Source organism: Podarcis raffonei, chromosome 14, assembly GCF_027172205.1.
Source record: "Podarcis raffonei isolate rPodRaf1 chromosome 14, rPodRaf1.pri, whole genome shotgun sequence".
In the NCBI taxonomy this organism is placed as follows: Eukaryota; Metazoa; Chordata; class Lepidosauria; order Squamata; family Lacertidae; genus Podarcis; species Podarcis raffonei.
In genome coordinates this window covers 9,653,069-9,680,857 of record NC_070615.1, presented here as the reverse complement: position 1 = coordinate 9,680,857, position 27,789 = coordinate 9,653,069, and the positions used below count along the sequence as shown (strand labels likewise).

Below are 27,789 nucleotides of genomic sequence, written 5' to 3'. Positions count from 1 at the left end.
GATCTTCTGTGGATATGGCTTGAGGCAAATAATTGGAAATTTGAGGGAGTTGGCCCCAAAGGCCAGGACATACTATGTGGCCTCTGCCTACTGCCTTGAAGTGAACTGAAAATGTTTGCTTTTCAGAAATTTGATACCTGAAATCTTGTGTCTCATCTTCCCTAATAGGTGGCACCACAATGCTGTAGTTCAGACATTAATCCTTGGGGAGGGAGTTATCTCATGACCATAACCCTCTTAACTTGTTGGGAAAAACTCTGGGAGCTCCTTGCCTACAGACAGAAGAAACCTGCTCAGGGAGAAGAAGCAACTCTCTCTGCAGTAACTCCTTTGGTTCCTGTCAATTTCTTGAGTATTCTTCTTAATCTAAAAGCCTCATTTTTAGCTTTGCTTGGCTGAGCTTTGGACTGCCTTCCTCTCCCTGGTTCCCCCAACACTACTTCAACCCTTGAGCCAAATGGTAGACTTGTTTTTTGCTCATGAGCTGTCCATCCTAGAAAGTTGTGCATCCATTTTCTGAGTGTGGCCAATTGCCTTTTTATTGCATTTAAAATGCAGATAAGAGGAGTGAACTCTTCACCATCAGTCATTGATTAGAAGGGTTTGCTTTTTTTAGAAGACCTTTTAAACTTCTCAGCCCATTCCTCTCTTTAAATGTTTCTAAGGCCACCTGCTAAAATGAGCCTTGTTTCCCGCTCTTGGCATGGGAAATATCAAATATGAGATGTAAGATTTCATGAAAACTTGACCTTTGTGCTCCCAGCTGCACCACACGCATCTGTCCTTTTGCAGTCTAGTTCTCTTCCGCTGAGGAGCATCTTAGAATTTGCAAATGGACAATATGGACAATTTGGACAAATGGACAGTTTGCAAATACACAATAAACAGTCCCCCCCCAAATTGTTTTTCTTTAGAAGTCTTCATTATTTTTAATGTCTGATGGTTGAAATCGATCTTGCTTTTGCTTCTCTGCTCCATTGCTCAGGAGATCTAGCTTCCTTCTGAATGAAAATATTTGTATGCATATAGGGAACATGTGCTCTTGAAGCAGGTTAATATCCAAACTCGATTTTGCATTCTGGTCAAATACTGAAGCTCTTCAGAAACCAAACTGTAAGAAATGTCTCACAGTAGGGATACTTGAGTAAAAGTCTAGATTTAGTGGACTCATGGTAAGGAGCAGGAGAAACTAACTTGGTCTGGATTACTTGTAGGACCCTCTTCTACTGCAAGTGAACATTTCAGTTGTTAAGCATCTATATGGGAGAATGTATGCAAAGTGCTGGCCCATTTTATCAAAACAGTCTCCCAGTTTCCCAGTGCTTCCATACAGTGTCTTCATATCAGGGCTGTTTCTGCAGCCTCCCATTTCCAATGAAGCAACATGGAGCCGAAGCCATCTTCAAGTATTCTTCTCCATTTCTGAAATGTGCTAATTTTTTCCAGAGAACAGTCAGTGGTAAAAATGACTTTCTCCCCCTTCATTCTTAACTATTCAATCTTAGCTGTTTTGAAGAGAATACTATGATCATCAATAATACTACAGCTAATTACTTTTGCTTCCAGTTCTAAATCAGCGCCATCCTTTGCAAAACAAAGCTGATGGTATTTGATTATTTTGAAACAAACGTTCAGAAGCTAGTGAATAGGAATGAGTAAGATTATATAGGTCTCCTTTCCCTCTCATCACTGGATGTGTGTCTTTCCAAAGGCCAAATCTGCTTAATTGTGAGGGTTGCCTTGCTTCAGGAGCTGACTAGCTGGCCTCTAATGTTCTCTGGGTCTCAGAGAATAACATGTCAGCACATATTCTTAAAAAAAGACATGGATAGTTCTTCCAAGTGCTCATTCAAAATCTACCTTCAGTTTTGTCACTTGGAAAGGCAGGTGTCTGTTAAATGGACTGGTAATCCTTTGTAGACCCCTCCACCCTCTTGAATTTTAAATAGTCATGGTCATGACTTTGCTACCAAACAGTTGCCTTTCTTTTTAGGGTGGAAGAAATTAAAATAGCTAATCTGCATTAGTCTCTATAAAAGCAGCTTTCTTGTGATGTAATGAGTATATCACTCTGAAAATTGCCAGTGGCAGAATTAGAAAATTCTTTTCCTTGGGGCTGGTTTGAATTTCTTTCTCCCTTTCAATTTTCAGGCTTTAATCTTATATTTTAAAACACACACCATGAACTTATCTTCAAAAACTATTGCTTCCTGGGACGCTTGTTCTTCAAAATGACCTGCCCAGTGCCCCTGTAGTCCAAAACAGGCACGCATGACTTAAATCTTTCCACATCCGTGGTTTAATGGCTTGCAGGATGGAGGAACAAAATGTATATTGCTCCTTGACGAATGGAACTTGTAAGCTCTCCCAAGAGCTTTTATGAGCGATGCTTTGTGGAAGGTAAACTGCCATGGTGAGCATTTCTTTGTATGTAGTCTGAAGATGGTGTTGTATTGCTGGGTGTGAACTGCCAAATATGCACCTCCCTATAAATACAAAGCCATAAGCCCCGTTTTCTCAAAATACTAAAGATGGGGGAAGAGGGAAAATATGCTTTCTGCATTGCTTATCAGGCCTTAAAGGAAGTACCCATTGTTTGGCTTGGAAGGCTATTTTTTCCCATTGGTTTTGAGCCTCACTGATTGAGCTTCCTTTTCTTTTTGCAGGTCTTGATGTTGGCATGATGTGTAGCAGTTAAAGGGCCTAAGAATGCCAGGCTACTTTGCTTGCCTTGGCAGTTCTCAGTGCCATGTTTGTATTATGCATATCCCAGTAAGTGACTGGAAGGGAACTGATTTCTCAAGCCTCCCTTAATAGTTTTACTGCAGGTCTCGGGTGGGGTAGCTCTAGCCCTCTAGATGTTGTTGGACTACAACTCCCATAATCCCTAATCACTGACCATGCTGGCGGGGACCAACGGAAGCTGGAATCCAACAACATCTGGAGGGCCACAGGCTTCCTATCTGTGCTGTGTAGATGAAACACTATAGGAATTACTCTCTGCTGTGTGAATGTCTGGAGGGGGTGCAGATCTTTACTTCAGTATTTGTTATGCAGCAGGCCTTGGGTCTGAGGATGAGCAGCAGCTTAGTCTGCATGCTTTATTACCAAACTTCTTAATTGCAAGGAAACCTCAGTCTCTGACCAGAATGCCCTTGCCTCAGCTTAGTGATGTAGTAGGAACCTACACTTCTGCACCTCCTGGGGATTTAGTTCTGGAGTTGTTGCCCCAGAATACTGCTCCTATGGAGGGTGTGGTTTCTGAGAGGGACTGGGACATTCTTACATTGAGCACCTGGTTCCAGTGCCTGCTCTGAGTTCAGTATCCTCCCCCCCCCCGAAATGACAGGTGCATGCCAATCAAACACAGGCAGGAAAATGGCTTTAAATAGCCTCTCTCATCCTCTTAAGACTGTCTCAGGAAAATGATCACTTTTTTCTAAGAAATGCTTTTCCAAACTGCATAACTGCTGCATAACTGTATAGGCTACCTTGTGGAACTTGGGAACAGGTTAATCTTCTCCAGTTAGAAAAGCAACTTGATAGTGATAAGTCTGTCTTTGCAATTACCAAGCAGAGAAGAGAATTATCATTTGGGGGCAGGTGGACCATACCAAATATTGTATCTTCCCCAAACAGGGAAACCACAGTTAAGTGGCTTGTTCCCATTGGAAATTTTGTGATGTATAATTTATTAAGTCTGTTTCTTTAATGTAGGCCTTTTGTGCTTTTAAAAATGGGATGATTGGGATAATGAGTGCAACTCTTGTTACTGTAAAGAAAAATCAGCTGTGAAAAATCTTTTTTAAAGTATTGTGTGCACATGTCTGATTCTTGTTGAAATGCCTTTTGATTTTTAATCTTTTTATTTTAAATGTGTAATGCAATGTTTTATTCATATAATCCTGGCACTGCTCTTGGAACTTGGCAGTGAACATGAAGCGTAGTATTTTTTAACATGAATGTCAATTTCAAATGCATTTGAAACGGTTCAGGATAAGGGCTCACAAACACGATGTGCAGGAGGCTCCTCTGGCGCTAGTTGGATTTCACTTTGCCAGGAATTGGGTCCTGCTACTGATCTTTTCTGATGTGCCTGTTTTTAATGGGACATTGCAAGAAATGTTGTGTACCTTAAATACCCCCCTTTCCCCTATTTGCACCCTTTTAATGTAAAATAAAACATCAAATTTGCTCTGTTCACGTCTGTGTAGTCCTTTTTATTTTCTCTCGGGTGCCATGTCCCATCACACTTAGCATCTTGAAAACAAAGAGGATGCTACTCCTGTGATGAGACACTGCATTTCCAACCAGTAACCACAAAATATGCTAATACTGCATTGTCTAAGAGAAAACTGGAGATATTTGCAATGTAGATTATATTTGCAAAAGAAGCATAAATACAGCTTGCATGTGCTTTTGTGCTTCCATGGTCTCACCAACAAAGGAAGCATTCGTGTTCAATTCTGTCACCTTGGTTTTGAATTGAGACCATGCACTGTGTTAGTTTACTAACACCAGGCTGTTTGTCATCATCAAGCAGAAGTTAGGAAACACTACTCTTTGTCTTGATGTTGTAGTGAATATGTTGTGTACTATGTGCACAATACTGAACACAGTATTTTACATTCACTTGCATGCTGTCCTCTGCAGTCAGAGTGAGTGGCAAGGTAGCCAAGTGCTGTCATGTTATTTGGGATAGTGAACAATTCTGAAATGCTCCTGTTAGGATGGTTGGGCAACAGAATGAGAAATTAGGTTTAAGTAAACATATGAGCCTGCTGGATCAATCCAGTGTGGGAAACCTTCAAATAGGACCCGAGCACAACAGCACTCCCCCTTCCTGTGTTTTCCAGCAACTGACATTAAGAAGAAAGGGTTAGTAATGGTGATTAGCCTTAATTCAGAATGAATTTAACTTTTAGAACCATCCATTGGTGGCCATTCCTCATGGGGGATCAAATTCCATAGTTTTGCATTGTGTGAAGATGTAATTTGATTCTTCCAACCTTCTACAAGTGCTACTATTATGAGAGAGAGAGAGATTTCTCTCTCTGCTCTCTCCACACCGTGCATAATTTTATATCCCTCTGTTGTGTAAATTGCATACTTTGTTGTTGTTTAGTCATGTCCAATTCTTCGTGACCCCATGGACCAGAGCACACCAGGCACTCCTGTCTTCCACTGCCTCCCACAGTTTGGTCAAACTCAAGTTGGTTTGCAACACTACACAATTGCACACTACACAATGCTATTTTAGAGAACACTTCAAAGGAAGCGGCTATAGCTTGGTGGTAGAGCTGTGGATCAGTCCTGAGGATCAGTCCTGTCTGAAACCCTGGAGAGCTGCTGTCAGTCAGGTAACGCTGAGCTAGATAAATCATTGGTCTGGCTTGGTATATACAAGGCAGCTTCCTATATTCTCAATATGTTTTTTTAAAATGCACATTCACATGTAAAAAAAATTTGTGTGTTTTTTTAAAAAAAACAATTTGCAGATTCATGCAGAAATGGTCTGGAACAGTCTTATGAGTGAACGTCTGCAAAACCAATACTAGAAAAATACACTGATCCATTCATCATTGCTGCTAGTCAAAGTTTAGTCATGTTTACAAAAAGGTCACTCCATAACTCACGCAAAATGCCAAATTTCTGTGCTATAAACATGATTCCAGTACTTGGAACTGATGAAAGGTGTAGCTCAAAACAGCTTAAGCGCAAGTTTTTAAAAAGTTTTTTTTAAAAAAGTTTTCATTAAGGATTTTTTGTGTTACGAAACAGATAAACAGGGGAAAGGTGCATCTATCACCTCCACTTTCAATTCATAGTCTTTCACAGTTCGTTTAAAACAAAATACAAAATAAAAAAATTCCTTCCAGTAGCACCTTAGAGACCAACTAAGTTTGTTATTGGTATGAGCTTTTGTGTGCATGCACACTTCTTCAGATTCACACTTCTTCAGTTGGTTTACATTTAGTGAGAGACACCTTTTTCATAGATACCTTATTGCTGGGGGGGGGAGGAGAGATGGGGGACATGGTTCTTTTGTTCTGTTGCCTAGTGTTAGTGAGTGGAGGTTTGTGTCAGGATCACGCAGGCATTTATTTTTGTTGCTAAATTAAGGACGACCGGCGTATGAAGTCTGAACCTGTTCCAAGTCCTGAAGGATAGATATGGCAGGTTTTATTAAGGCATAACCTTTTATAAGAAGGGATGCGGGTGGTGCTGTGGCTTAAACTACAGAGGCTAGGACTTGCTGATCAGAAGGTCGGCGGTTCGAATCCCCGCATTGCTCGGTCACAGCTCCTGCCAACCTAGCTGTTTGAAAGCACGTCAAAGTGCAAGTAGATAAATAGGTACCACTCTGGCGGGAAGGTAAACAGCGTTTCCGTGCGCTGCTCTGGTTTGCCAGAAGCGGCTTAGCCATGCTGGCCACATGACCTGGAAGCTGTACGCCAGCTCCCTCGGCCAGTGAAGCGAGATGAGTGTCGCAACCCCAGAGTGGGTCACGACTGGACCTAATGGTCAGGGGTCCCTTTACCTTTTAACCTTTTATAAGCTGGATCTTTGAGATGTTTTGCTTTGCTTTTTAATACCATTGCTTTCTCTGTATGCCAAGTGTCTTAAGCCAAAGTAAGTCATAAACCCAGTTTGCATCTAATAGAAGAAGAAGAAGAGTTTGGATTTGATATCCCGCCTTTCACTCCCTTTAAGGAGTCTCAAAGCAGCTAACATTCTCCTTTCCCTTCCTCCCCCACAACAAACACTCTGTGGGGTGAGTGGGGCTGAGAGAAGTGTGACTGGCCCAAGGTCACCCAGCAGCTGCATGTGGAGGAGCGGAGACACGAACCCGGTTCCCCAGATTACTAGACTACCGCTCTTAACCATTACACCATACTGGCTCTCCATAATAGCCCCGTGCTTCTCTGTTTGCACCGAACTGAGCAAATACGTTGTGTGTGCAGCAGTACGCCACACTAAGCAGCAGGTAAGTGTGTACAACAAAGGTCTGTATAGTTAAAGCTATGGTTTTTTGCCAGTAGTGATGTATGGAAGTGAGAGCTGGACCATAAAGAAGGCTGATCGCCGAAGAATTGATGCTTTTGAAGTATGGTGCTGGAGGAGACTCTGGAGAGTCCCATGGACTGCAAGAAGATGAAACCTATCCATTCTTAAGGAAATCAGCCCTGAGTGCTCACTGGAAGGACAGATCCTGAAGCTGAGACTCCAATACTTTGGCCACCTCAAGAGAAAAGAAGACTCCCTGGAAAAGACCCTGGTGTTGGGAAAGATGGAGGGCACAAGGAGAAGGGGACGACAGAGGACGAGATGGTTGGACAGTGTTCTCTAAGCTACCAGCATGAGTTTGACCAAACTGCGGGAGGCAGTGGAAGACAGGAGTGCCTGGCGTGCTCTGGTCCATGGGGTCACGACTAAACGACTAAACAACAACAACAAAGTGTGTACTAGACTGCAGCATAACAGGGCCAGATCCCTGGAAATCTGGCTATGGATGGGAATTATACACGTCTGATCCTTTAACACGCAACCATTTTTCCAAAGGGCTACAAACAGAACATTCTTCTTCATCCTATGCAGATGGTGGCACTGCCCCCTACAGGCGAAGGGCGGCAACTTCAGCGAAGAGCACGACGCCGGCGGCCGCGCACTGCTCGCTGGGTAATGTAGTCCCCGCCCCGCGCGTCCTTCCTCTCCTTTGTCTGCCACTTGGCCCAACCGGCGCGCAGCCGCCGCCGCCGGCGCCTCTCGTGCCCGCTTTCCATTGGCCGAGCTCGCCGCCCAATCGGAGGCTGGAAACGTGGCATTCCTTTGTCGCAGGAGCCGCCGACGCCCCCCGGGGTGGGGGTGGGGAACGGCCTCCCTCCCCCTCTCCTGAGATGGAAGCGGCCAATCCCTCTCGCCCAGGACTCCGCTCCGCCCGGCTCGGGGCTGTACCATTGCGCGCGGGGGAGGCGGGAGGGGAGGACGAGCGAGAGGGGAAGGGGGCGGATGCGGGCTCTGTGGCCGGGTTGGCGCTGCTGGGGCTGCGAGCGGAGGAAGATGAAGCTGCTGGCGGCCGCGGCCTTGCTGGGCCTGGGCGGCTCTCTGCTGCTGCTGCTCTTCCCGGCTGCTCACGCGGAGGAGCGCAAGAAGGGGCCCAAGGTCACGGCCAAGGTGAGCGGGGGAGGGGAGGGGAGGGGGGCTTATTTGCAGCCCCCTCCCCCCTTGCACTTCTCTGCAGGGTGGGCGTCCCCCCTGTTGCGCTTGCACCCCTCTATTCCGCAGCAGCAGAAGCCCTCTAGCCCCATTCTGTGCAATAATAATTTATTGGATTTATCTTAACATGATAATTGCTGAAAAAGCCTAAAAGGCGATTTATGGCCAGTGCACCCAGGCAGCGGGGAGGCGATTTTTCTTCTCTTAGCAAACCGTTCAGAGCTGAACCTCGTCCCCTGCGTGTGCTCCTTGAAAGACTATATAGTGGTACCTCAGGTTAAGTACTTAATGCGTTCCGGAGGTCCGTACTTAACCTGAAACTATTCTTAAACTGAAGCACCAGTTTAGCTAATGGGGCCTCCTGCTGCTGCCGCGCTGCCAGAGCACGATTTCTGTTCTCATCCTGAAGCAAAGTTCTTAACCCAAGGTACTATTTCTGGGTTAGCAGAGTCTGTAACCTGAAGCGTATGTAACCTGAGGTACCACTGTATGGCAAAGGCTTCAATAGACCATAGTCTTGTTTTATATCGGGATGTGGTGTGCAAGGAGGGGTGGAAAGAAGCATTGGGAGGCTTAGGTGGGGTCTTAGCTGGCCAGGCGGGCGCATAAAGTCATGCGCGATGGAAAGACCCTTCCGAGGATGCACGGCTTCATTTCATTTGGCTTTTAATTTCTATGCCGCCTTTCTATGCTTCTATAAGCAAGGCGATTTGCAGCAGCAAAAATATGAAGCAAGGAATGCACGCCTTATAATGATCAGATCCAGTTCAAAAATTCATAATAAAACGTAACTTTAAAATGGAGCCACTTATATCAAGTAAAGTAATATTCAGCAATCTATTAGAATAGCACACAATAGAATTAACTCTCAAAACATCAGCAAATAAAAATTAAACAGAAGTTCACTCTTAACATGCTTGATTCCAAGCATGGTGGTTATCGCTTGGAGGCCCCAGTGGGGCAGCCATGTCTTGTCTCACACTGCAGAAATATCTTATGGCTCCTTTAAAGGCCAACAAGTTTAACACAGGCTGTGCTTTTGTTGCATCTGCTGTGTTATTACTCAATAGGAAGTACAACTGAGCGTAATAGAACTTCCTGGTATGTGTGCTTAGACTTAGGTATTAGGAGCCTTGACTTGGGGGGGGGGCGGGTCCCAAAGTGATAGAGTATTCATAGGCACAGGGCTAGGAAAGGAGAGAGATTTAGGGAGGGTCAGAAATTAGGGGCTGCCCCTGGTAAATTAGGACAGTTGTCATGCATATTGAAAAGAGATGTCTGCAGAAAGGGTTAGGTTTTGTGACTAACCCTTGGCCAGGATAAGAGATCCCACATTCTACAAAGCAGCCTTATGCTGAGCCAGACCTTTGGTTTTTTTCTGTTACTGTATCATTTTATCAGACAACTTCCAAAATTAGCAGAGTGTCTTGCGGCAACATTAGAGACTAACATGCATTCTTACGTCACAAGGAATCTGATGGTGCCACTGAATGCTTTGTTGTTTGAGTTTCTTGGCTTAAAAAATTGTCCTGGCCGTCTTTCAGAGCAAAAGCCCTCCTAAAATAGCTTGTAATATTACAGACACCAAAGGATACTTAATAAAGTGAAAGAAAAACAGCCGGCAGGCCAAAAACTAAAATAAAAACCTTACAAAGCAATGTGTGATCTGAAGAAAAGGCCAGTGAGAGCAGATGGGCAGTGTTAGAAACTGAGATATGAAAGCTAGGAGCTAAATGTCACCTTAAACCTAGGCTATGGAAGCAACAACGGAATGTCTAGATGCACTTTTTTATAACAAGAATACAAAGCTGAAAATGAATGAACTGCTGCTAAAATAATTCATTTTTCACATGGTCTAGCCTTCCCCCTGCCCACTCCCCTCCTAATATTCTTAAGAGGGTCTCTTCTCCAGTCTTCAGAGAGTAGCTGGAAGTGGGGAGGCAGAAAAAGGTCCTCCTTTCCTTCCACTCTGCAGTTTTAATCTGAAATCTCAGGCACAGTACTGCGCCCAGAGCTCAGAAACTGCTTGAACTAATGAAATTCCCTGTCACAAAATGCGCCTAGAACAATGGGAGTCTAGAACACTGCAGGTGGGTTTTGGGGTCTCGGCAATGCATTCCAGAGAGGTGGAGCCAGTGGGAAATTTTAGGCTCTGGACTTAATGGTCTATATGTGCTCCAAAACAGTTTGTATTATGTTGCTTCCTTTAAAAGCCCTCCTGTGTTTGGGGTCCCTCCCTCCTTTGGCCGAACTCAAAAACTTGTCCTGACAGCACCACTAGCTATTGCTGCTCAAGAACCTTTCAGCTGGAGATGCCAGAGACTCAGCCTGGAACCGCAGACATACAAAGTATTCTCTGTCTGTGCATTCTGGCCCCTTCCCTTCCTCAAACTCCTGGGAAGGGAAGGGATCAAGGATGTTTCCTATTGCAGCTGGTAGCATCTCTCCTCTGTACCAGGGAGGAGATCCTTTTCAAGCTGCAACCAATGACCTTCCCCTTTAAGATTCCCCCCTACCCATCTCTGGAGCATGGACTTGTCTGGGATTTGAACCCAGGACGTACTCACGCAAAAAGTGAGAATCCCACTCCAGACCAGCAAACATGAACTGTCAGGCAGAGCCCACTTGCCACACTTCAGAAGCAGGGAGGAGGAAGAGAGTGCAGCCCGAAAACCTTTGGGAGACACATTCTGGTGTGGGTGGGGCAATAGATATGTCTCTCTACTTTGTACAGTGGGCTATATTTCAGCCACATATATCCCAGAGGTTTCTAGTGCACACAGACCTTTCAGTTCAAGCAAGCACTAGGCATTGTCTGAAATGCATTGCATTTGGGGAGAGTTCAGAGCACTGCTGGTGTTGGTGCAGCCTGGGGGTGGTGGAATCAAATTGCAAGGTTGAGACCTTTGCTTATGCCTTGGGGAGAGAGAGAGAGAGAAGGACTCCTGGTCAGAAAAGACAATACCTGTCTAGGTGGACAAATATTCTATTTATTGAATTTATGCCCCACCTTTGTGGTTCTCCCACTCCTACTTGAATGGAGCATAACCTGAAGAGGATCCCAATAAAACTAGCAGTACAGTTCCCTGGGTGGCTCCTGCCTTGCTGCAGACAGCCTAACTCCCCGCAGGCATTGGACTCTTGCATATAGAGGCTGATGTCAGAACAGGAAGGGGGCTCCACTCTGCAGCCGTTCCATGATGCAGCCTGTTTTGATCACCAGGTGTATTTTGATCTGCGGATCGGGGATGAAGACGTGGGGCGAGTGGTCATCGGCCTCTTTGGAAAGACAGTTCCGAAGACAGTTGAGAATTTTGTCGCCTTGTCCACAGGAGAGGTGAGTTCAAAAGTTGGGTCAGAGTCCTCAGTAGGTCAGTCTGCTTACAAGGGTGCGGAAGGAAGGCTGCCAAATGGGGTGACTGTGGGGCACGCATCCAGAGGCCCACACAACAGGAAGGGCCCCAAACGCAGGAGGGCTGGCTGACCCCATTTTGAATAAGTGAAATAATAATATTGCTCAACTAAAGAGCCTTGGTGTGGAGAGAGGCTGGAAAACCCTTAAGGCCAAAGTCTGGGTGCTACAGCCTTTTGCTTTTGCTGGCCTTTGGGAGAAGGAATCCTGACTGGCTGCATGTCAGGATTTGCCTCCAGTGCGCTCCATTTGCTGCTGCTGCTGCTGGCCGAATTGCACAAATATTTGGAAACTGAGTGAAGATCTGCTGGAGAGGGAATGTTCTTCTCTAAGCTAAGCACAGAGAAAGATGAGGTGCTGCCATGATTAAGCTTCTGCCCTCTCACTGCTGCTTTTAACTTTCAAAATATGACCGTCAAGTTACCGTATATTTCGCCCTATAGGACGCACTTTTTCCCTCCAAAAATGAAAGGGAAGTGTGTGTGCGTCCTATGGGGACCCCTCTCGCTCTCCAGGCTTCAGGAAGCTATCCGCAAGCCTTGCGAGCCCGGTGGGAGTGCCCGCGGGCTCTCCAGGCTTGCGGGCAGCAGCCTGTAGCCCGAAGCACGGGCGTGTTCCAGAGCGCGCCCCGTGCTTTGCGCAGATGTCCGCAAGCCTTGCGAGCCCAGCGGGAGTTCCCGCAGGCTCGCAAGGCTTGCGGACAGCAGCCTGTTCTCGGGGCTGGGGTCGGGGGAAGCTTGGGCTTCCCCAGCCCCGCGGCTGGGGGGGGGAAATAATATTTTTTTATTTATTTCCCCTCCAAAAAACGAGGTGCGCCCTATGGGCCAGTGCGCCTTATAGGGCGAAAAATACGGTACTTATGTGAATTCCCATATGCTTCTGCACTGGATCAGGTGTTGTGAATCCAGATGTTTCATTGGGCCGCTGGGCTTCCACTAGGGAAGGGTGGCACGTTGGGGCAGTCGTTCTCCCCCTGCTCAAAAAAATATCTGGATGTACCATCACCCCAGATTCCCAGCTTTCATTTATATATTTTAGAAGTTTCCAGCATTTGTGTTGCCTTTGAAATGAACAAAATAGGAACCGTTCTTATTTTCTTCCCGAGAAACTAGCCCACTCTCCTCTTTCAGTGTTTCAATTTGCCCAGGGGGAAAAACCCCAACCCTGCTGATCCCCATGATGGAGCCCTTTTAGTAGTTGGAACCACAAGGGATTGCTAGTGATTAGCAAGAGCTGAGCCCATTAAGAAGTTTATTGCTCAAGTAATGGACTAACCCGCTGGAGGCTAAAGCCTTAAGCATTTGGACTCCCATTAGGGTTTGCAGGCAGTGGGGGGTTGGTGATGGTGGAGGAGAAACTGCTGAGGCCTCACTTGCATTGCAGCAGCAAAGTATTCTGCTTTCCCCAGTATCTTGGACCCTTTTCCACCAGTCGTGACTCTCTTCTGCCCACAGATGGGAGAGGTTACAGCTGATGCTCCGAAACTGTCTGGTTCTGGACTGCTCGGGAAAGGACTTTAAACCAAGCCTTTCCCAGAGTGGTGCTGCAAACTGTCCTCGCTCTTACCAAACTCCCTTCCTTTTCAGAAAGGGTTTGGCTACAAAGGCAGCAAGTTTCACCGTGTGATCAAGGACTTCATGATCCAGGGAGGAGACTTCACCCGGGGAGATGGAACAGGAGGTGAGGGCCGAGTCAATTCTGTCTCTTCTGGATGGGGTTGGACAAGGATCCTTCTCTGGGCAGGAGTAACCCTCAAAAAACAAAGCTGGACACTGGAAGATGGTGTTATTCTCTCCCTTTTGCTCACTGCCAGGTAAAAGCATCTATGGGGACCGTTTCCCCGATGAGAACTTCAAGTTGAAGCACTATGGGCCCGGCTGGGTGAGCATGGCCAACGCTGGCAAGGACACCAACGGCTCTCAGTTCTTCATCACCACCGTCAAGACGTCATGGCTGGATGGCAAGCATGTTGTCTTCGGCAAAGTCCTGGAAGGGATGGTGAGCGGAATTTTGTGTGTGTGTGTGTGTTGTGCCTAGTAGCATCTGGGCCCTTACTTGGATTTCTAATGCAGTTGTTGGTTCGAAATAATGGGAACTGGACCGCGGACCAGGACCAAGCAAATGAAGCATATTAAAATTTCACTGCCTCCTAGATTGTTGTCATGGCAGTTCATGGGTCTAAGGAGGCTCTTCTCCAGATCCCGCTGCTGTAGGAAGGGCGGGGGGGGGGCTTTTTCTGGGGTGGTGCCCAATTTTGGAGTCCCTCAACAATAGTTTTGCCTGGTGCTGAGTTCTTTGTCTCTTTTGACATCGGGCACAAATCTGTGCAGCTTCCTGGGCTTTTTAGATCTCTGTGGTGGACTTGAATTTTTATCTGGTAATGCCAATTCTGACATTTGAACTGCAGGGGTGGAGAACCAGGGCCCTCCCTGTGAAGAGGGACCACAACTTCCATCACCCCTGACCATCCGCTATGTTGCCTGGAGCTGATGGAAGTTGGGAGTTTGACAACGTCTTGCCTCCCTCTGTGTATGGGAAACAGCTCTGCGCACATAGTGTCAAAGATTGGCATAACTAGTGCCTAAGAGTGAATATATAGAGAGCTTACTACAGGAACCCCATACAGTTGTACATTATTTGTTGAACACCCTGGAACTCGGGACGTTTTGGCTCCCGAACAATCGAAACCCGGAAGTGACTGTTCAGGTTTTCAAACGTTCTTTTGGAAGCTGAATGTCTGACGGGGGTTCCGATTGGTTAACTTCCTGCAGCCAATCAGAAGCCGCGATTTGGAAGTCGAACAGACTTCCGGAACGGATTCCGTTTGACTTCCAAGGTACGACTGTATTGCCATTCTCCAGGCTGCATTACAGGGCAAAATGGGGCAGCTAGAAATGCCCATGCGATGGGCATTGCCAAGTGCCCTCCACAGGTATTACATATTGTAAGTGTTAGAAACTCAGATATATAAGCAAATTTCACCTTAAACCTAGCTTACAGTCACCACAATAGAATGTCTAGGCACCTTTAAAAAACAACAATAAGATTTATCATTATGACTATTCATTTAATTTATCTCCTACTTTATATTTTAAAGGGAAAAAAATCTCAAGGCAGTTAGCAACACATTAAAACGGGAGGTTGCAGACTCTCCTTCCTTGGAGGTTTTTAAGCAGAGGTTGGATGGCCACCTGTCATGGATGCTTTCACTGAGATTCCTGCCTTGCAGGGGGTTGGACTAGATGACCCTCGGGGCCCTTCCAACTCTATATGAAAACACCAAATAAAACAATCCAGAATAAAATAAATTTAGGCTTCGAGGAAAGTATTTCAGAACCTTCTCTCAGTGACATTTTGCTTTCCCTGTTTTTATTTACCTACTTAATTTATGTAGCTGCCCCATAGCACAAGAACTGTAGGAAGCCAGTGTGGTGTAGTGGCTAGAGTGTCGGACTAGGACGTGGGAGATCAGGGTTCAAATCCTCACTGGGGGGCCTTGGGACAGTCACAGCCTCTTAACCTACCTCACAGGGTTGTTGTAGAGATTAACCAGGGGAGGGGTGAACCATGTACTTCTTGGAAGAAAAGGTGGGATTTAAATGCAATGAATAAGCTCTTCTGCTTACCTGCTTAAGAAAGCTGGAGGGGCCAGCCAGGTGGAGATGTCAGTCAGGAACCCGGCATCCAGAGATCTCCATGTGGCTGCAGTTGGACCCACACCAGAAGCAAAATGCCCCCTGGCTAACTTCCAGCATTCCTCCCTTCTTATTCCTGCTTCCCTTTCTTAGGATGTAGTGAGAAAAGTGGAGAACACAAAGACCGACAGTCGGGACAAACCTCTCAAAGACGTCACCATTGCCGACTGCAACGTCATCGAGGTGGAGAAGCCATTTGCCATTGCCAAAGAATAACCGGGTGGCCGCTGGAGGGTCAGACTCTGGCTTGCAAAGGGCTGCGAGGGGGCTACACACTCACGGAGGCCTCGCATCATCACTGTCCCACAGCAGGTGAACTGCCGCCACTGCTGCTCCCTTTCTGTCCGCCCTTCCCCCAGCTACACACTTCGGGGTGGGGGTGGGGGGGTCTCCATTCTTGTAACAACTCATTCCATCAGCCACTGGTCATCCAAGTGGCTTTGAGGGGTGGGGTGGGGGCAATGGGTGTCCCATTCCGTTTTGTAAGAAAGCACATGGACCAATAAACGTGACCATTGTGTTTTTGTAGCACTGCCTGGTTGTTGTTTTTATTAGCTACAGCTAGGTCCTCCCGCCCCAACTATGAATTCCCAGCATTTATTTAGAGGGGTATTCTAGGGAGCGAATGTCACAAATTTACTACTTCCCCAAGGAAAGTTCTCTCTGTTAGCCATTGCCAAATTCGTTCAGAAAGCTCTTTGCTCCCCTGTTCGGAACACAAAGGCAAGTGGCTGTCCAATCCTAGCATCCCACGAAAGGTTGGTATGTTTATAAAGGGGCCTATTCCAAGCCATTGCAAACACAAACAGAGCAGGAAGAACAAAGCCTCTCTTGCAACTAAACCATGATTTGGCTCAGCTCCACCACCCCTAAGCACTAGCATACTGATTCAGTGTAAGAGTAAACCATGGTTTAAGAAGCTTTGTCCACAAACCAGCCCACTGGCAATGTCAGAAACTGTCTTCTTCTCCCCTCCACCCCATCCCTCAAATTACAACAGTTTCAAAACCAACTCAATATTTCTAGTGGAAGTGTTTTTATTGCATAGCCATTTTTGTTAAAGTAGACCATCTACCCCACTGAGAAAGCAGTTATCTTCTGCAGCAGGAATGACCCAAACTATCGGGCTAGCTTAGAGGAGCTGCTGGTCTCCCGCCATGCTGTAGAAAAACCCGGACTCCTCTGGGAGGGCTCTGCTACCTGTGTCCCATCACTGCAGCTTTCCCCAGGCTGATACACTCTGGGTGTTGTTAGACCACAGCCGGTTGGGGCTGATGGGAGTTGGGGGGCTGTTGGCAGCTGGATGGCACCACGTTGGCTACACCTGCATTAAGGTGCCAACTGGACCAGATCCATGCCAAGTTGGCAGTGGTTTCTCGCCGCTGCAGTGAGGGAGCAGTTGCTGCCTCCCTTTGGACTAGACAGAAGGCTGGGAGACTATCAATGTGGCGTCACTGTGCACACAAACACTAGGAGCATCTTGCATTGTCAGCACCTGACCTGAGTCAGTACCTGCCCCCAGCTGCTGTTGTGCCGCTCTTGCTTCCAGCCCATGAAGCTTGGAGGAAGGCATGCGTACCTCCCTGACTCGCAGCTGCTTGTCACTCACATCGGCTGACAAGAGCTGTCACCTGGAAACACCTGAGAGCCACAGCTCTGCCAGAAGTGGCAAGGAGCCCTGCCCGTGTTAGCTGCACTCTACTGGAGCTCAGCAGTCTAACAAAACAACCTACTGCATTTCGTTCCCACTGCCTGCCTCAAGAAGTGGCTCCCCCAGGTGTACTCTTGTCCCCAACCTCTTTCCAATGTACAATGCAAGGAGGAAGCCGGCAGTTGCTTTTCCGCAAACGAACAGAGCTGCACTCGATCCTCTGAGCGTTCCCTAGGCCGGTTGCAAAGGAGAGGACGCCGAGTCGGCGGGTGGCAGAGCCCCAAAGAGCTTTGACTGCAGGCAGAAGGTCGTCCGGGGTGCATAGAAACCCTGCAGCACTCCGCTCAGGATCACGTCGGGAAGCAAGTCTGAGAGGGAGAGGAGGGAATTAACGGTGGCAACTCATTCAATCAACCCTTAAAAGGTGGGAGCAGAAAGCAGCCCCCGAGGCCTCTTCCTGTCTTCCCTTTCTGGCCTAGGAAGCTAAGCCCCCTGAGATGGGCCGATGGACAATGCCGCCCCCAGCCGAGGGCAAAGGGGCATCTTCAACCTGGCACTCACATGAGATCTAGCACACAGTTCAGTTCCACAGCACAAAAGTGGCTCATGTTAGGACTCTGCGATCCCGTGTTTCATCATTTCAGCATCCACCGCTTCCTCCTGTTGCAGGAGACGCTGCTTAACTACCCCAAACCTGAGCGTTTGGGCATCTCTAACACTGCAATAAGGGGACACGGGTGGCGCTGTGGGTTAAACCACAGAGCCTAGGACTTGCCAATCAGAAGGTCAGCAGTTTGAATCCCCGCGACAGGGTGAGCTCCTGTTGCTCGGTCCCTGCTCCTGCCAACCTAGCAGTTCTAAAGCACAAAAGTGCAAGTAGATAAATAGGTACCACTCCAGCGGGAAGGTAAATGGCGTTTTCGTGCACTGCTCTGGTTCGCCAGAAGCGGCTTAGTCATGCTGGCCGCATGACCCGGAAGCTGTACGCCAGCTCCCTTGGCCAATAAAGCGAGATGAGCGCCGCAACCCCAAAGTCAGTCATGACTGGACCTAATGGTCAGGGGTCCCTTTACCTTTACCTTTAACACTGCAATGGTTTTTGCACAGGTGCCTTTCAGCAAAACAAGAACTGTTTTCCATCCGCTCCCCCAATCCTGCCAGTCCAGGATGGCAGGTGAGGGACCCCGGCTCTCTTGTCACCCATATCGAAAACTACACGACAAATTGTTTCTGTATCGGGTAAAGTGTCGACATGCACCCCAGACCCTTGCTTGATAACAGACCTTAACCAGCCCAGAGCTCTGCTCCCCTCCATCACCACCCCAAAAACCTTACTAGGAAGCCGTTACCTGTGGAAGCCGGAAAGATGTATGGATCACTTTGGAAACTTATGACCGGCCGGTGGGACAGCAGGTAACCAGGGCTGCAAAGAGAATTGAGCCCCGCCATTTGGGTTAGAATCTCTCAATTTCAGCTCCTAGCCTACTTCGCAAGGTGGTTGTGAGAATAAAATGCAACCTCTCCAGGGTGGGGAAGGACTGTCTTGTAGACCTGTGGATTGTCCGAGATTGCCGACCTGCATCAAGGTGCAAGGGGCAGGACACTGGGTCACAGAGCATGGGATAGCTGGCACTCTCCGATGCCATTCGCATTGCTGGGAACATGTGTTTGAAAAAATGAATAGATAAATAGACATGGACTGGATTGAAGCATCTTAAGAAAAAACCTGCAGAAGTGTACAGTCCCTGGGGGTTTAGGTTCAGACTTCAAAGAGATTCTCATCATGGTGTTTGGATTACGGAGGTGTTTGGAGAAACATCTGAAGGGCCAAAGGTTCTCCCCACCTGCACCAGACGGTGGCACAAAGCGGGAAAGTGTTGCTCCTGCTCAATCTCCCCCCGGCTCACCCAAACACTCACCCAAGATCTGCCTTGTGCTCCTGCTCAAACTGCCAGAGTTTCAGGAAGTCCAGAAGTTCCTTGGGAAGCTCTGTATTGCATAGCAAGATGCCCTGCAGGAGACAGACGAACCAAGATCAGTGAGAGCAGGCTGGGGAGGAAGGGAGGCTGTTTTCAACTCAGCTGCCAGCCTCGCATCCTACCTGGAGGTAAGCTTCCAGGCCCTGCCGTCGCTGCTCCAGGACTTTCGTCATCCAGTTGGGGACACGCCTGGGTGGGAAGTCTGGGACTCTGCATCTCTTCTTGATCTGTGGGGGTTGGCGAGAGGAGAGAAGCTGCATGGACATCAAAGGAGCTCCAGGATCCACCAGGCCCACGGCCGGTCCTACTGTTAAGCAGAGGGAAGCCGCTGCTTCTGGCAGTGGATGCTGAATGTCAGAGAGGCACTGGGAGGAGAGGTGCTCTGTCCTACGACCCCAAAACTAGCCAGCTCTCCGCTGAGTGTTGAAGTCAGGCTCAGCTGCCAGCAGGGTCCATTTCTGTGCATTGGGTGTTGGGATCTTATGGCCTGTGGGGCAATCTCTTCCCACCAGGGGTCAAATTCAGCCCACAAAACCGCTTCCCCAAACCACACCCACCTGCCAATCAGCTAATGTCGCTGGGCAATAGCAATCCTGCTGGGTACTGCTTTGTCATTTTGTTCCCTGTTGGGAACATGCCGGCGAAGCAGACCTAAGCAGAGAGCAGGATCGAACCCTCTGTTCATCGGCTGGTGAGTAGAGTTCAGTCCTTCTGGGCAGTGCTTTGCCAGTGCATTTCCGGCAGGAAATGCGTTGGCAAAGCAGATCCTTTCTCACATGGGTCAACTCTGACAGATGGGTGGATCACACACCTGTCCAAGTTGGGCAGTGGGTTTTGGGGAGGAAAGGATCTGGCCTGTTGGGGCCCAAAAGAGTTCCTAAAATGGTACCTCAGGTTAAGAACAGACCTCCAGAATGAATTAAGTTCTTAACCCGAGGTACCACTGTAATCCGAAAAGGGTTTGCATTCTTCCACAAAACCTTATTTTCTTATTTTAGCGTAACATACCTTGCCAGTTCTGCACAATCCATCCCCTTACTTCTCCATTCTTCTCTAGTGGGTGGGACTCCAACACCCATCAGTCCCAGCCAGCATGGGCAGTTGTCGAGGATGATGGGATTTGTAGTCCAATGACACCCAGCAGGGCCACAAGCTTGCCACTCCCCCCCGACTCACATGCACCCACCTTACCCTTTTATGGAGGGCATGGAACTCGCTGTAGCGCTTTTCAATGCAATGTTTCCTCCCGTTCCACAGGATTTCCACCTTGAACACCTGAAAGGTTAGGCACAAGCTCGTCAGTTTCACCTGGACATGCCCCACCCACACCACAAAACAGCTCTGCTGCTGCTGCTGAACAGATGAGATCTGTCTTAACTCTCTGCAATAGCAGGGCAGTCATCTTGCTTTCTTCCCCCACAATGCACCGCAGTCCAGTCTCTCCCCAAAGCAAACACTGCTTGACAAAAGCCTCTTTGAAATCAGCCTTTGGCTTCGCTTCTCAAAAGTGCCAAATGGGAGCAGGGGGGCGGGCAGGAATACTGAATAAACTCTGCTCTGCATAAAAGAACACCCAGCAGAAGGCTCCCTGTCGGGCCTGAGGAATGTGTGCCGTTGAAGTGCGGTGAATACACTTCGGACAACTCCAGCAAAGCACAGATTGTAACGCAGCGCACATCTCTTGAAGGCTTTGTGCCCAGATGCTGCAGAGATGTAGCAGAGGTGCCCCACAGGTTTAGTGTACTTAGTTGTTCAGGAGAGAGAAAGGGAGACCAAACGGGCCATCTCCTTGGAGGGAAAACAAACCAAAGTCCCTGGGCCCAGGCATCAGTTTACCCGGCCGAAGCAACTATTCACACACCCAACACTCACTTCTGGTCACCATGAATTGCAGCTGCAGCAACAGACTCTTCTCTGCACAGCAGATCCAAATATTTGGGGGAGGGGGAAAGCACATGGTACAGTCCTCACCTTGGGCTGCAAACCGTCTTGGGGTCAGCAATGGAAAAAGATGGTATATGAATTTAAAATGAAATGAGGAAAAGACAAGGATAAAAAATAGAATTGGAGCACCCCGGAAATGTCAAAAGCAGTCTACTCACAGAAGGTTTGTGTAGTGACAGTAGCAGGGTGTGTGTGTGTGTGTGTGTGTGTGTGTGTGTGTGTGTGTGTACACACACACTGCTATTTTTAGTATACGCTGCTTTCTCTTCCTCATCTAGGCACACATACAAGAGCCCTGCTGTGCCAGCAGTGGGAGCACTTGGCAACTAAAAAATCATATTGTGATCTACTTTAAACCAATATGCATGCATATCCTTTATTCTCTTTCCTTCCCACAACCGTGGAATAGGGTTGGGGAGGGAAGAAGCGATACAAGGCACTGAAGTCTAACCCTCTGGCCAGTGGGATCGCTGCGTCACTCCTCCTCTGCTTCCTGGAATTGCACGAGGTCCTGGTCACGTGCCTTCAAGCCTATCATTGCTTTCCATGAGGTCTAGAAGCTTGCTTTTTAAAAAGGAAAAAATCGGATTCATTAGTGAAAAGTCATGGCTGAGCGATAGAATCCGACATGTTCAGCTCCCCCATGTTCAGTTCCACGTAGCATCTCTCCGTAGGGCTAGAAGAGACCTCTGACTCGGAGAGTTGCTGGAAGGACCAACGGCTGGTAGGTGGTTTCTTAGGTTCCTAGGGCCAAAAATATCCTGCCACATAAGGCATTTTATGTTCCAATCGCAGTTTCCCCATAAAGTCACAAGCAAAGCTAGCTCCTTCCAGCTGGAATACAGAACCACGGTCACCACACCCAGCTTAACTAAACAGAGAGAATTGCCAACCAATAAGGAAACCGGGAAACTCTGTGCCCAAGAGATGCCATGCCTGATGTTTATGCTTCGCTCAGTGTGCGCTGGAGACAGGCCACTCTTAAGTTCACTTCCCTCCATGAAAACAAGGCTGGTCATTCCACAGCTGATGTCCCAATTTACCAGAATCCTGTCTTAAGTGTCTGCTCTTAATTTGGCTTGGGCTTCTTGGCATTAGCACTGCTAGATGCACGACAGAAATCTGATCAATGTGGGATTCTCAGATTTCCCATAGCACATGCTTTGGGACACAGAAAATCCCAGGTTGAAACCTTCACATCTCTAGACCCTAGAACTCATGGACATTCAAGTGAAGCTGAATGTTGGAAGATTCAGGATGGATAAAATAAAGCCATGATGAATAAGTCGTATTGGAGGACATGTGATTTAAAATTATGATGAATGATTTACATGGCTTGATAAAAGATTAACTCTATTCGATTAGCTGGCAAAAGAGTAAATAAAAGCCTAAGCAGGAATTGAACATAAACAGTCAATGGAAATAGAGAATGGATGCAAAAGGATGCAAAATTAAGATAAAGTGTTTTATTGTTAGCAGCAAAGGAGGGAGGGGAAAGAAGCATCTTGGAAGGGTGGGGTGGAAAGTCAACTTTTAAATTGAATTAATTTGTTGTTAATTTGTTAACAATTTGGAATGTTAATAAAAATTAATTGGCAAAAGAAGAAGAAAGGACTTATTCATGCAATGCACAGTTAGACCATGGAACTCACTGCCACTGGAGGCAGTGATGGGTAACAACTTGGATGGCTTTAAAAGAGGATTAGACCAGTTAATGTGAGAACAGGATGCTGGACTAGATGGGCCACTGAATTGATCCAACAGGCTCCTCTTCTGCCTCCAGTTTAAAAGGATCTCAGATTTTAGGGCAAGGGATCACCTCTGTCCAAGACACTGGAGAAAACTCTGCTGCCAGTCAGAGTCTATCATACTGGCCTAGAGGAACCCAAAGGCCCAAGTCATTCTATAGCCACGCGATACAGTTTATTTATTTATTATTACCAGGACCATCCCAAGACATTTTAGCACCCGAGGCGTACCTCCCCACCAGGAAAGAAGGGGTGAGTGAAGGATCTACATCAGGAATGAGTGGGGAATAAAGATCTCTACTGGGTTCTGCTGCACCTGTGGGTCCTGCCACCAGAGGCAGTCGCCTCACCTTGTTTGTGGGAGGGACAGCCTGATTATTAGATATATACCCCACCTTTCGTCTAAGCAGTGGCGTAGCGTGGGTTGTCAGCACCCTGGGCAAGGCAAGTAATTTGCGCCCCCTAACCCGTGGATTTTAGTAGGGGCAGAGAGCTGCGAGTGCGAGCGCCCCCCCCCCAGATGTTGAGCCCGGTGCGGCCGGCCCCCCCTGCACCCCCCACGCTACGCCACTGCATCTAAGGAGCTCAAAGTGGTGTATATGGTTCTCCTGTCTCTTCATTTTTGAACAACCCTATGAGGTATTTCAGATGGAGAGACTGTGACTGGCTCAAGGTTGTCTTGTGAGCTCCGTGGCCGAGTTGGGATGTGAACCCCGATCTCCCAAGTCCTAATCTGATGCTCTAACCACTACACCATACTGATCCCCACCCCACTCTTGGGTTAAATAGTTTCCCACCCCCAGTACCCCAGAATGACCTACAGTGGTGCCACATGAGAATCTGTCATCTCTAAGTACAGTAGTATCTCGGGTTACAGACGCTCAAGGTTACAGACTCCACTAACCCAGAAATAGTGCTTCAGGTTAAGAACTTTGCTTCAGGATGAGAACAGAAATCGTGCTCTGGCGGTGTGGCAGCAGCAGCAGGCCCCATTAGCTAAAGTGGTGCTTCAGGTTAAGAACAGTTTCAGGTTAAGAACGGACTTCCGGAACAAATTAAGTTCTTAACCTGAGGTACCACTGTACTGCACTCAAGGCTGGCCCACCCATGAGGCAAGATGAGGTGACTGACTCAGGCAAAGGGGTCCACTGGGGCAGCTGATCCCAATGCCAATCTTCCTCCACCCCCCCCCTGTTCTGGATGTAGGTCTTCTTTCCTGGCGGGGAGGGGAGGTGCAATTTTGGGGTCTGCCTCAGGTGCCAAAATGTACTGGCGGCAGTTACTCTGTGCCTTCTGGCTCCTTGTGGCTGGAAGGATTTTTTAAAAAGTGTGTGGATGTGAGTGAAGTAGATCTTGCCTTACAGATATTAGCAACCGCCTAGTTTCTTCTGGTTCTACAAGGAGCAGAGGCACGGCAACTGCCATTCTGCCCGTTCCTACAGGGTAGGTGTGTGTTTGTGTGTGTGTTATTGTGGCAACAGTGTGAGGAGTGGCTGTTCCCTCCCCCCCAAACACAGAGGGGGGGCAGGTTATTGGAAAAATATGCATCATTTTAATAAAACACATTATTCCTGTATTCTGTGTATTATTGTCTCAACCGATATACTTTCAAGCAGCATAAACATTAGTTTAAGTCAGGGGTAGGAAACGGCTGGTTCTCCAGATATTGATGGACTCCATAATTATCTAGAGGCCGACAGGCTTCCCATGCCAGCTCTTATCTTTTAACAGAACAGAGACACTGAGAAATGTCGCGGAATGAATGTGTTTCCAGCTACCCCATTTTTGGAAGCCTTCTTAGAGGAACATGGAACCTGTGGCCCTCAGACGTTGTGAGACTCTGACTCCAGCAGGCCCAGCCAGCATGGTCCGCATCAGCGATGATGGGAATTGTAGTCAAACAACTTCTGGGGTGTGTGTGTGTGTGTGTGTGTGACAGGATTCCCATCTTATAACTTATAACTGTTGCCTGATGATGCCAATGGGAACTCTGCTTAAACAATGAAACAAGGAGGATATATTTAATCAAGTGCTTTCCATAGTGTGCACTTTCTTCCCAGAGAAGGAAGTATTTTGAAGTTTGGTTCTATCACCTGTGGCCTTGAATTGAGATAAGGTGTTTTTTTTAATCGCACTGCAGTTGTTCATTAGCTCATCAGTGCCAGGAAGCAGAGGCAAAACTAGGCTTTATTTCACCCAGGTCAAAGACCCAATTTCATGCTCCCCCATGTGCATTTGTGTGTACACACACACACACACACACACACACACACACACACACACACGACTGGGAGCCTCAATAGCGCCCTGCTGGAGGCTTCACCTGGGGCAAAAAACCTGGCTGCCCCCCCCCCCGCTCCATAGCTACAGCTCTGCCAGGAGGCTGGTGGTCTCACCAACTCTGCCGTGTGATGGGGGCACTGTACTTGTTTGGGACACTTTTAACCTTAGGCACAATTATCAGGGTCTATATTTCATTCTTCTCCGACCTCACTGCTAACATTTTTCTTTCTATCTATACCTGCCATATCCCACATCTCTGGTCCACAGAAGCTGTAATAAACCCCCCTTTCTGAGCGGTGGGGTGCGCGCTTGTTGGGGGACACAGGACACAGACTCAAGTAATTCAATCGCTAAAGGCAGTCTTCAGGTCCGTCCTTCCTCCGAGCGTCTCTTCTTTCGGCTTTGTTCTTTTTCACCAGACGCAGACTGTTCGCATGCCTCCTCACTTCTGAAGGGTCCCCAGGCTACACGTGTCGGGCTCCTTCCTTTATTTCCTTTGGTGGGCGCCGCAAAGAAGCCCCTCCCTCGCTCGCCCGGCCTCTGCAAAGCCCCACCAGCAAATTCAGCGCCCCCTTTCTCCCTGCCAAAGGCGCTTGCTGGCTGGCCTCGGGCCCCGACGGCACCCGCTGCCTTGGAAGCCGCTCTCCCCTCCAGCCCGCCAGAGGCACCGGCGGACGGGCTCTCCCTCCCGGCCCCGCGGCTGCAAAAGAGCCCAAGCCCCGCTCCGGGAGCAACCCGACGGGCTGCCGCCGCCACTCACCGTGCGCGCCTTCTCCGGGCTCTGGTCGCCCTCGGACAGCTGCAGCCCCACCGAGGGCACCGCGACCTGCAGCTGCATGCCGCCTCCTCGGAGCCGAGACTAGCCGCCCCCGCGGACTCATTCAGGGCTTGTTGAAACCGCTCCGCCCTCTGCGGCGGAGACCCGCCCCGTCGGGTCCCGCCGCCTTTGCGCGCTCCAGCCGCGCCGCCGCGGAGTTCCCAAGCGCCGCCGCTTCGGAGGGCTCGTGCGCGCTGCGCTTAAAGTGGAGAGCGAACTTCTCTCTTGTCCGCTCCCCTCCTCCTTCCCAAACTTTCCTCTATCCGACTTTCCTCTTACCCGCTCCCTTTTCTTCCTCCACCATTCACATTTTCTGCTAGCGCGGATCATTCTGCGAGCGGAATGGACTCTGCATGGCTTTCTAGAGATTTGTACATTAAGATAAAGAAGGTAGAATTTTTACCCGGAACGTTATCAGATCACAACTCTATTATTGTGGAATTAAGAACGGTGCAAAATTTCCCAATGAGATGGAGATTAAATGTGAACTTATTAAATGATCAAGAAATATTAGGAAGAAATGGGGGGTATTAAAAGATTATTATATTTCTTCCTCCAGGAGAGATCTGGAGGGTGACAACTTGAGAATGGGCCTTTTCTGCAATGGCTCTCCCTTTGAGGAATGCTCTCCCCCCAGGGAGATTTGCCTGGCGCCTTCATTAAACTCTTTTAGGCGCCAGGGACAAAGTTCCTCTTTAACCAGTTCTTTGGTTGGTTGACATCCAATTCTCTTTTAAAATGTGTTGGGGAGGGGAGGGTTATTGGGTTGTTTTTGTTTTTATTGTCTATTTTGTGGTTTTAATATTGTGGTTTTATGTTGCAACTGCCCTGAGATCTGCAGGTATAGCACAGTATACAAATAATAATAATAATAATAATAATAATAATAATAATAATAGTAGTAGTAATAATAGTAATAATAATGGCTAGAGGGGAAAGTGCAGGGAAGCCGCAATCTGGAGGGAATATAGTATGGACCGCGGATAATTAATGGAATGACAGAAAGCTTACTTAGGCATGCTAAGCAACAGCATGAATGAGTCCCTAGTTGCTTGCCAGTGTGTGATTCAGATTCTTGGCACTTTAAATGAGCTAGCCTTAATCTTTGTTATCTTCTCTCAAGATTGGGGATGTATTATAGACTTCCAGTTGAATACTCAGGCATTTCACAGATAAGAAGTTACTCAGCAGTTGGATTGCTTTAACTTCCCCTCTTTTAAATATTTACTACAAGAGCCAATGGTATAGACTAGTTATAAAGTCAACAATGATATTTATATGGTGGAGGAGACCCCTCTCCCCAAGCTGGCCTTGGCACCTCCAGATTAGATGACAGAGCAATAGGAAATGCTTCTGTCCGGCAAGACCTTGGAGAGTCACTGCCAGTTACAAAACAAGGAGTGTTTCAGCCCCCTAAAGACATCAATTTATCATGGGCCAATAACAATGCCAGTGTTCTCCCTTTCCCTCCCTGCATTTTGTCTTTCTGTTAAAGAAAACTGGTGGCTTTCCAGAGGTCACACCATTGGCCATGCTTGGCTCAGACTGACAAGAGTTGTCATATCTGGAGGACCAAAGACTCTCCATCTCTGCTTCAAGGGATAGGCCTTTCCCCAAAAAGGATACTGCAGTTATTTCTCACTCATCAACTGAAAACAGAAGAATTATCCAAAGCAAGCAAGTTGGGGGGGGGGATTGCTAAAAAGAGGGGGCACAGCACAGCATATACCCTGCTTCAGGGCAATAAACAACCTTTTTTGGGGGTATTTATGTTCCCTCATGCCCTGGTGCCACTGCTGTATTTTCTTCTTCTATACAGTGGTACCTCGGTTTAAGAACAGCCCTGTTTACAAACGATTCAGTTTAAGAACTCCGCAAAACCAGAAGTAGTGTCCCGCTTTGCAAACTTTACCTTGGTCTAAGAATGGAAGCCGAACGGTAGAAGGGCACCAGCGGTGGGAGGCCTCCTTAGGGAAAGCATGCCTCAGTTTAAGAACGGTTTTGGTTTAAGAACAGACTTCTGGAACGGATTAAGTTCGTAAA

At 47.8% G+C, this 27,789-nt stretch overlaps 3 protein-coding genes across 8 annotated transcripts in view; 2 read left to right on the top strand and 1 right to left on the bottom strand.

Moving 5' to 3' along the window:
- The window catches only part of CSNK1G1 (casein kinase 1 gamma 1), a 55,263-nt gene extending 47,564 nt beyond the window's left edge, over positions 1-7,699 (top strand). For all 6 annotated transcript variants that reach the window (XM_053365899.1, XM_053365897.1, XM_053365900.1 and 3 more), the window contains one exon: positions 7,564-7,699. In XM_053365899.1, the coding sequence (XP_053221874.1) occupies positions 7,564-7,684 (121 nt within the window). In that variant the 3' untranslated portion in view covers positions 7,685-7,699. The remainder of the gene's footprint in view (positions 1-7,563) is intronic.
- Positions 7,700-7,990: 291 nt separating this feature from the next.
- Positions 7,991-15,852, top strand: PPIB (peptidylprolyl isomerase B). Its single transcript, XM_053365906.1, has 5 exons — positions 7,991-8,175; positions 11,441-11,554; positions 13,216-13,309; positions 13,443-13,627; positions 15,418-15,852. The coding sequence occupies exons 1-5, from the start codon at positions 8,011-8,013 to the stop codon at positions 15,538-15,540; spliced, it is 681 nt and encodes a 226-aa protein (XP_053221881.1). The 5' UTR covers positions 7,991-8,010; the 3' UTR covers positions 15,541-15,852.
- A 491-nt stretch (positions 15,853-16,343) lies between these two features.
- On the bottom strand, positions 16,344-25,875 carry SNX22 (sorting nexin 22). The gene is made up of 6 exons (XM_053365907.1): positions 25,690-25,875; positions 20,146-20,229; positions 19,077-19,181; positions 18,895-18,986; positions 18,325-18,398; positions 16,344-17,343 (listed from the first exon to the last, which is right to left on the bottom strand). The coding sequence occupies exons 1-6, from the start codon at positions 25,765-25,767 to the stop codon at positions 17,207-17,209; spliced, it is 570 nt and encodes a 189-aa protein (XP_053221882.1). The 5' UTR covers positions 25,768-25,875; the 3' UTR covers positions 16,344-17,206.
- Between the last annotated feature and the right edge of the window lie 1,914 nt (positions 25,876-27,789).

Excerpts from the sequence above, each read along its gene's own strand:
- PPIB (XM_053365906.1), top strand. The coding sequence starts at position 8,011 with ATGCGGGCTCTGTGGCCGGGTTGGCGCTGCTGGGGCTGCGAGCGGAGG. Across the intron at positions 11,555-13,215 it reads TCGCCTTGTCCACAGGAGAG|AAAGGGTTTGGCTACAAAGG; the intron begins GTGAGTTCAAAA and ends CTTCCTTTTCAG. Across the intron at positions 13,628-15,417 it reads GCAAAGTCCTGGAAGGGATG|GATGTAGTGAGAAAAGTGGA; the intron begins GTGAGCGGAATT and ends TCCCTTTCTTAG.
- SNX22 (XM_053365907.1), bottom strand. The coding sequence starts at position 25,767 with ATGCAGCTGCAGGTCGCGGTGCCCTCGGTGGGGCTGCAGCTGTCCGAG. Across the intron at positions 19,182-20,145 it reads TCCATGCCCTCCATAAAAGG|ATCAAGAAGAGATGCAGAGT; the intron begins GTAAGGTGGGTG and ends CAACCCCCACAG. Across the intron at positions 18,399-18,894 it reads GAGCACAAGGCAGATCTTGG|CCCTGGTTACCTGCTGTCCC; the intron begins GTGAGTGTTTGG and ends TTCTCTTTGCAG.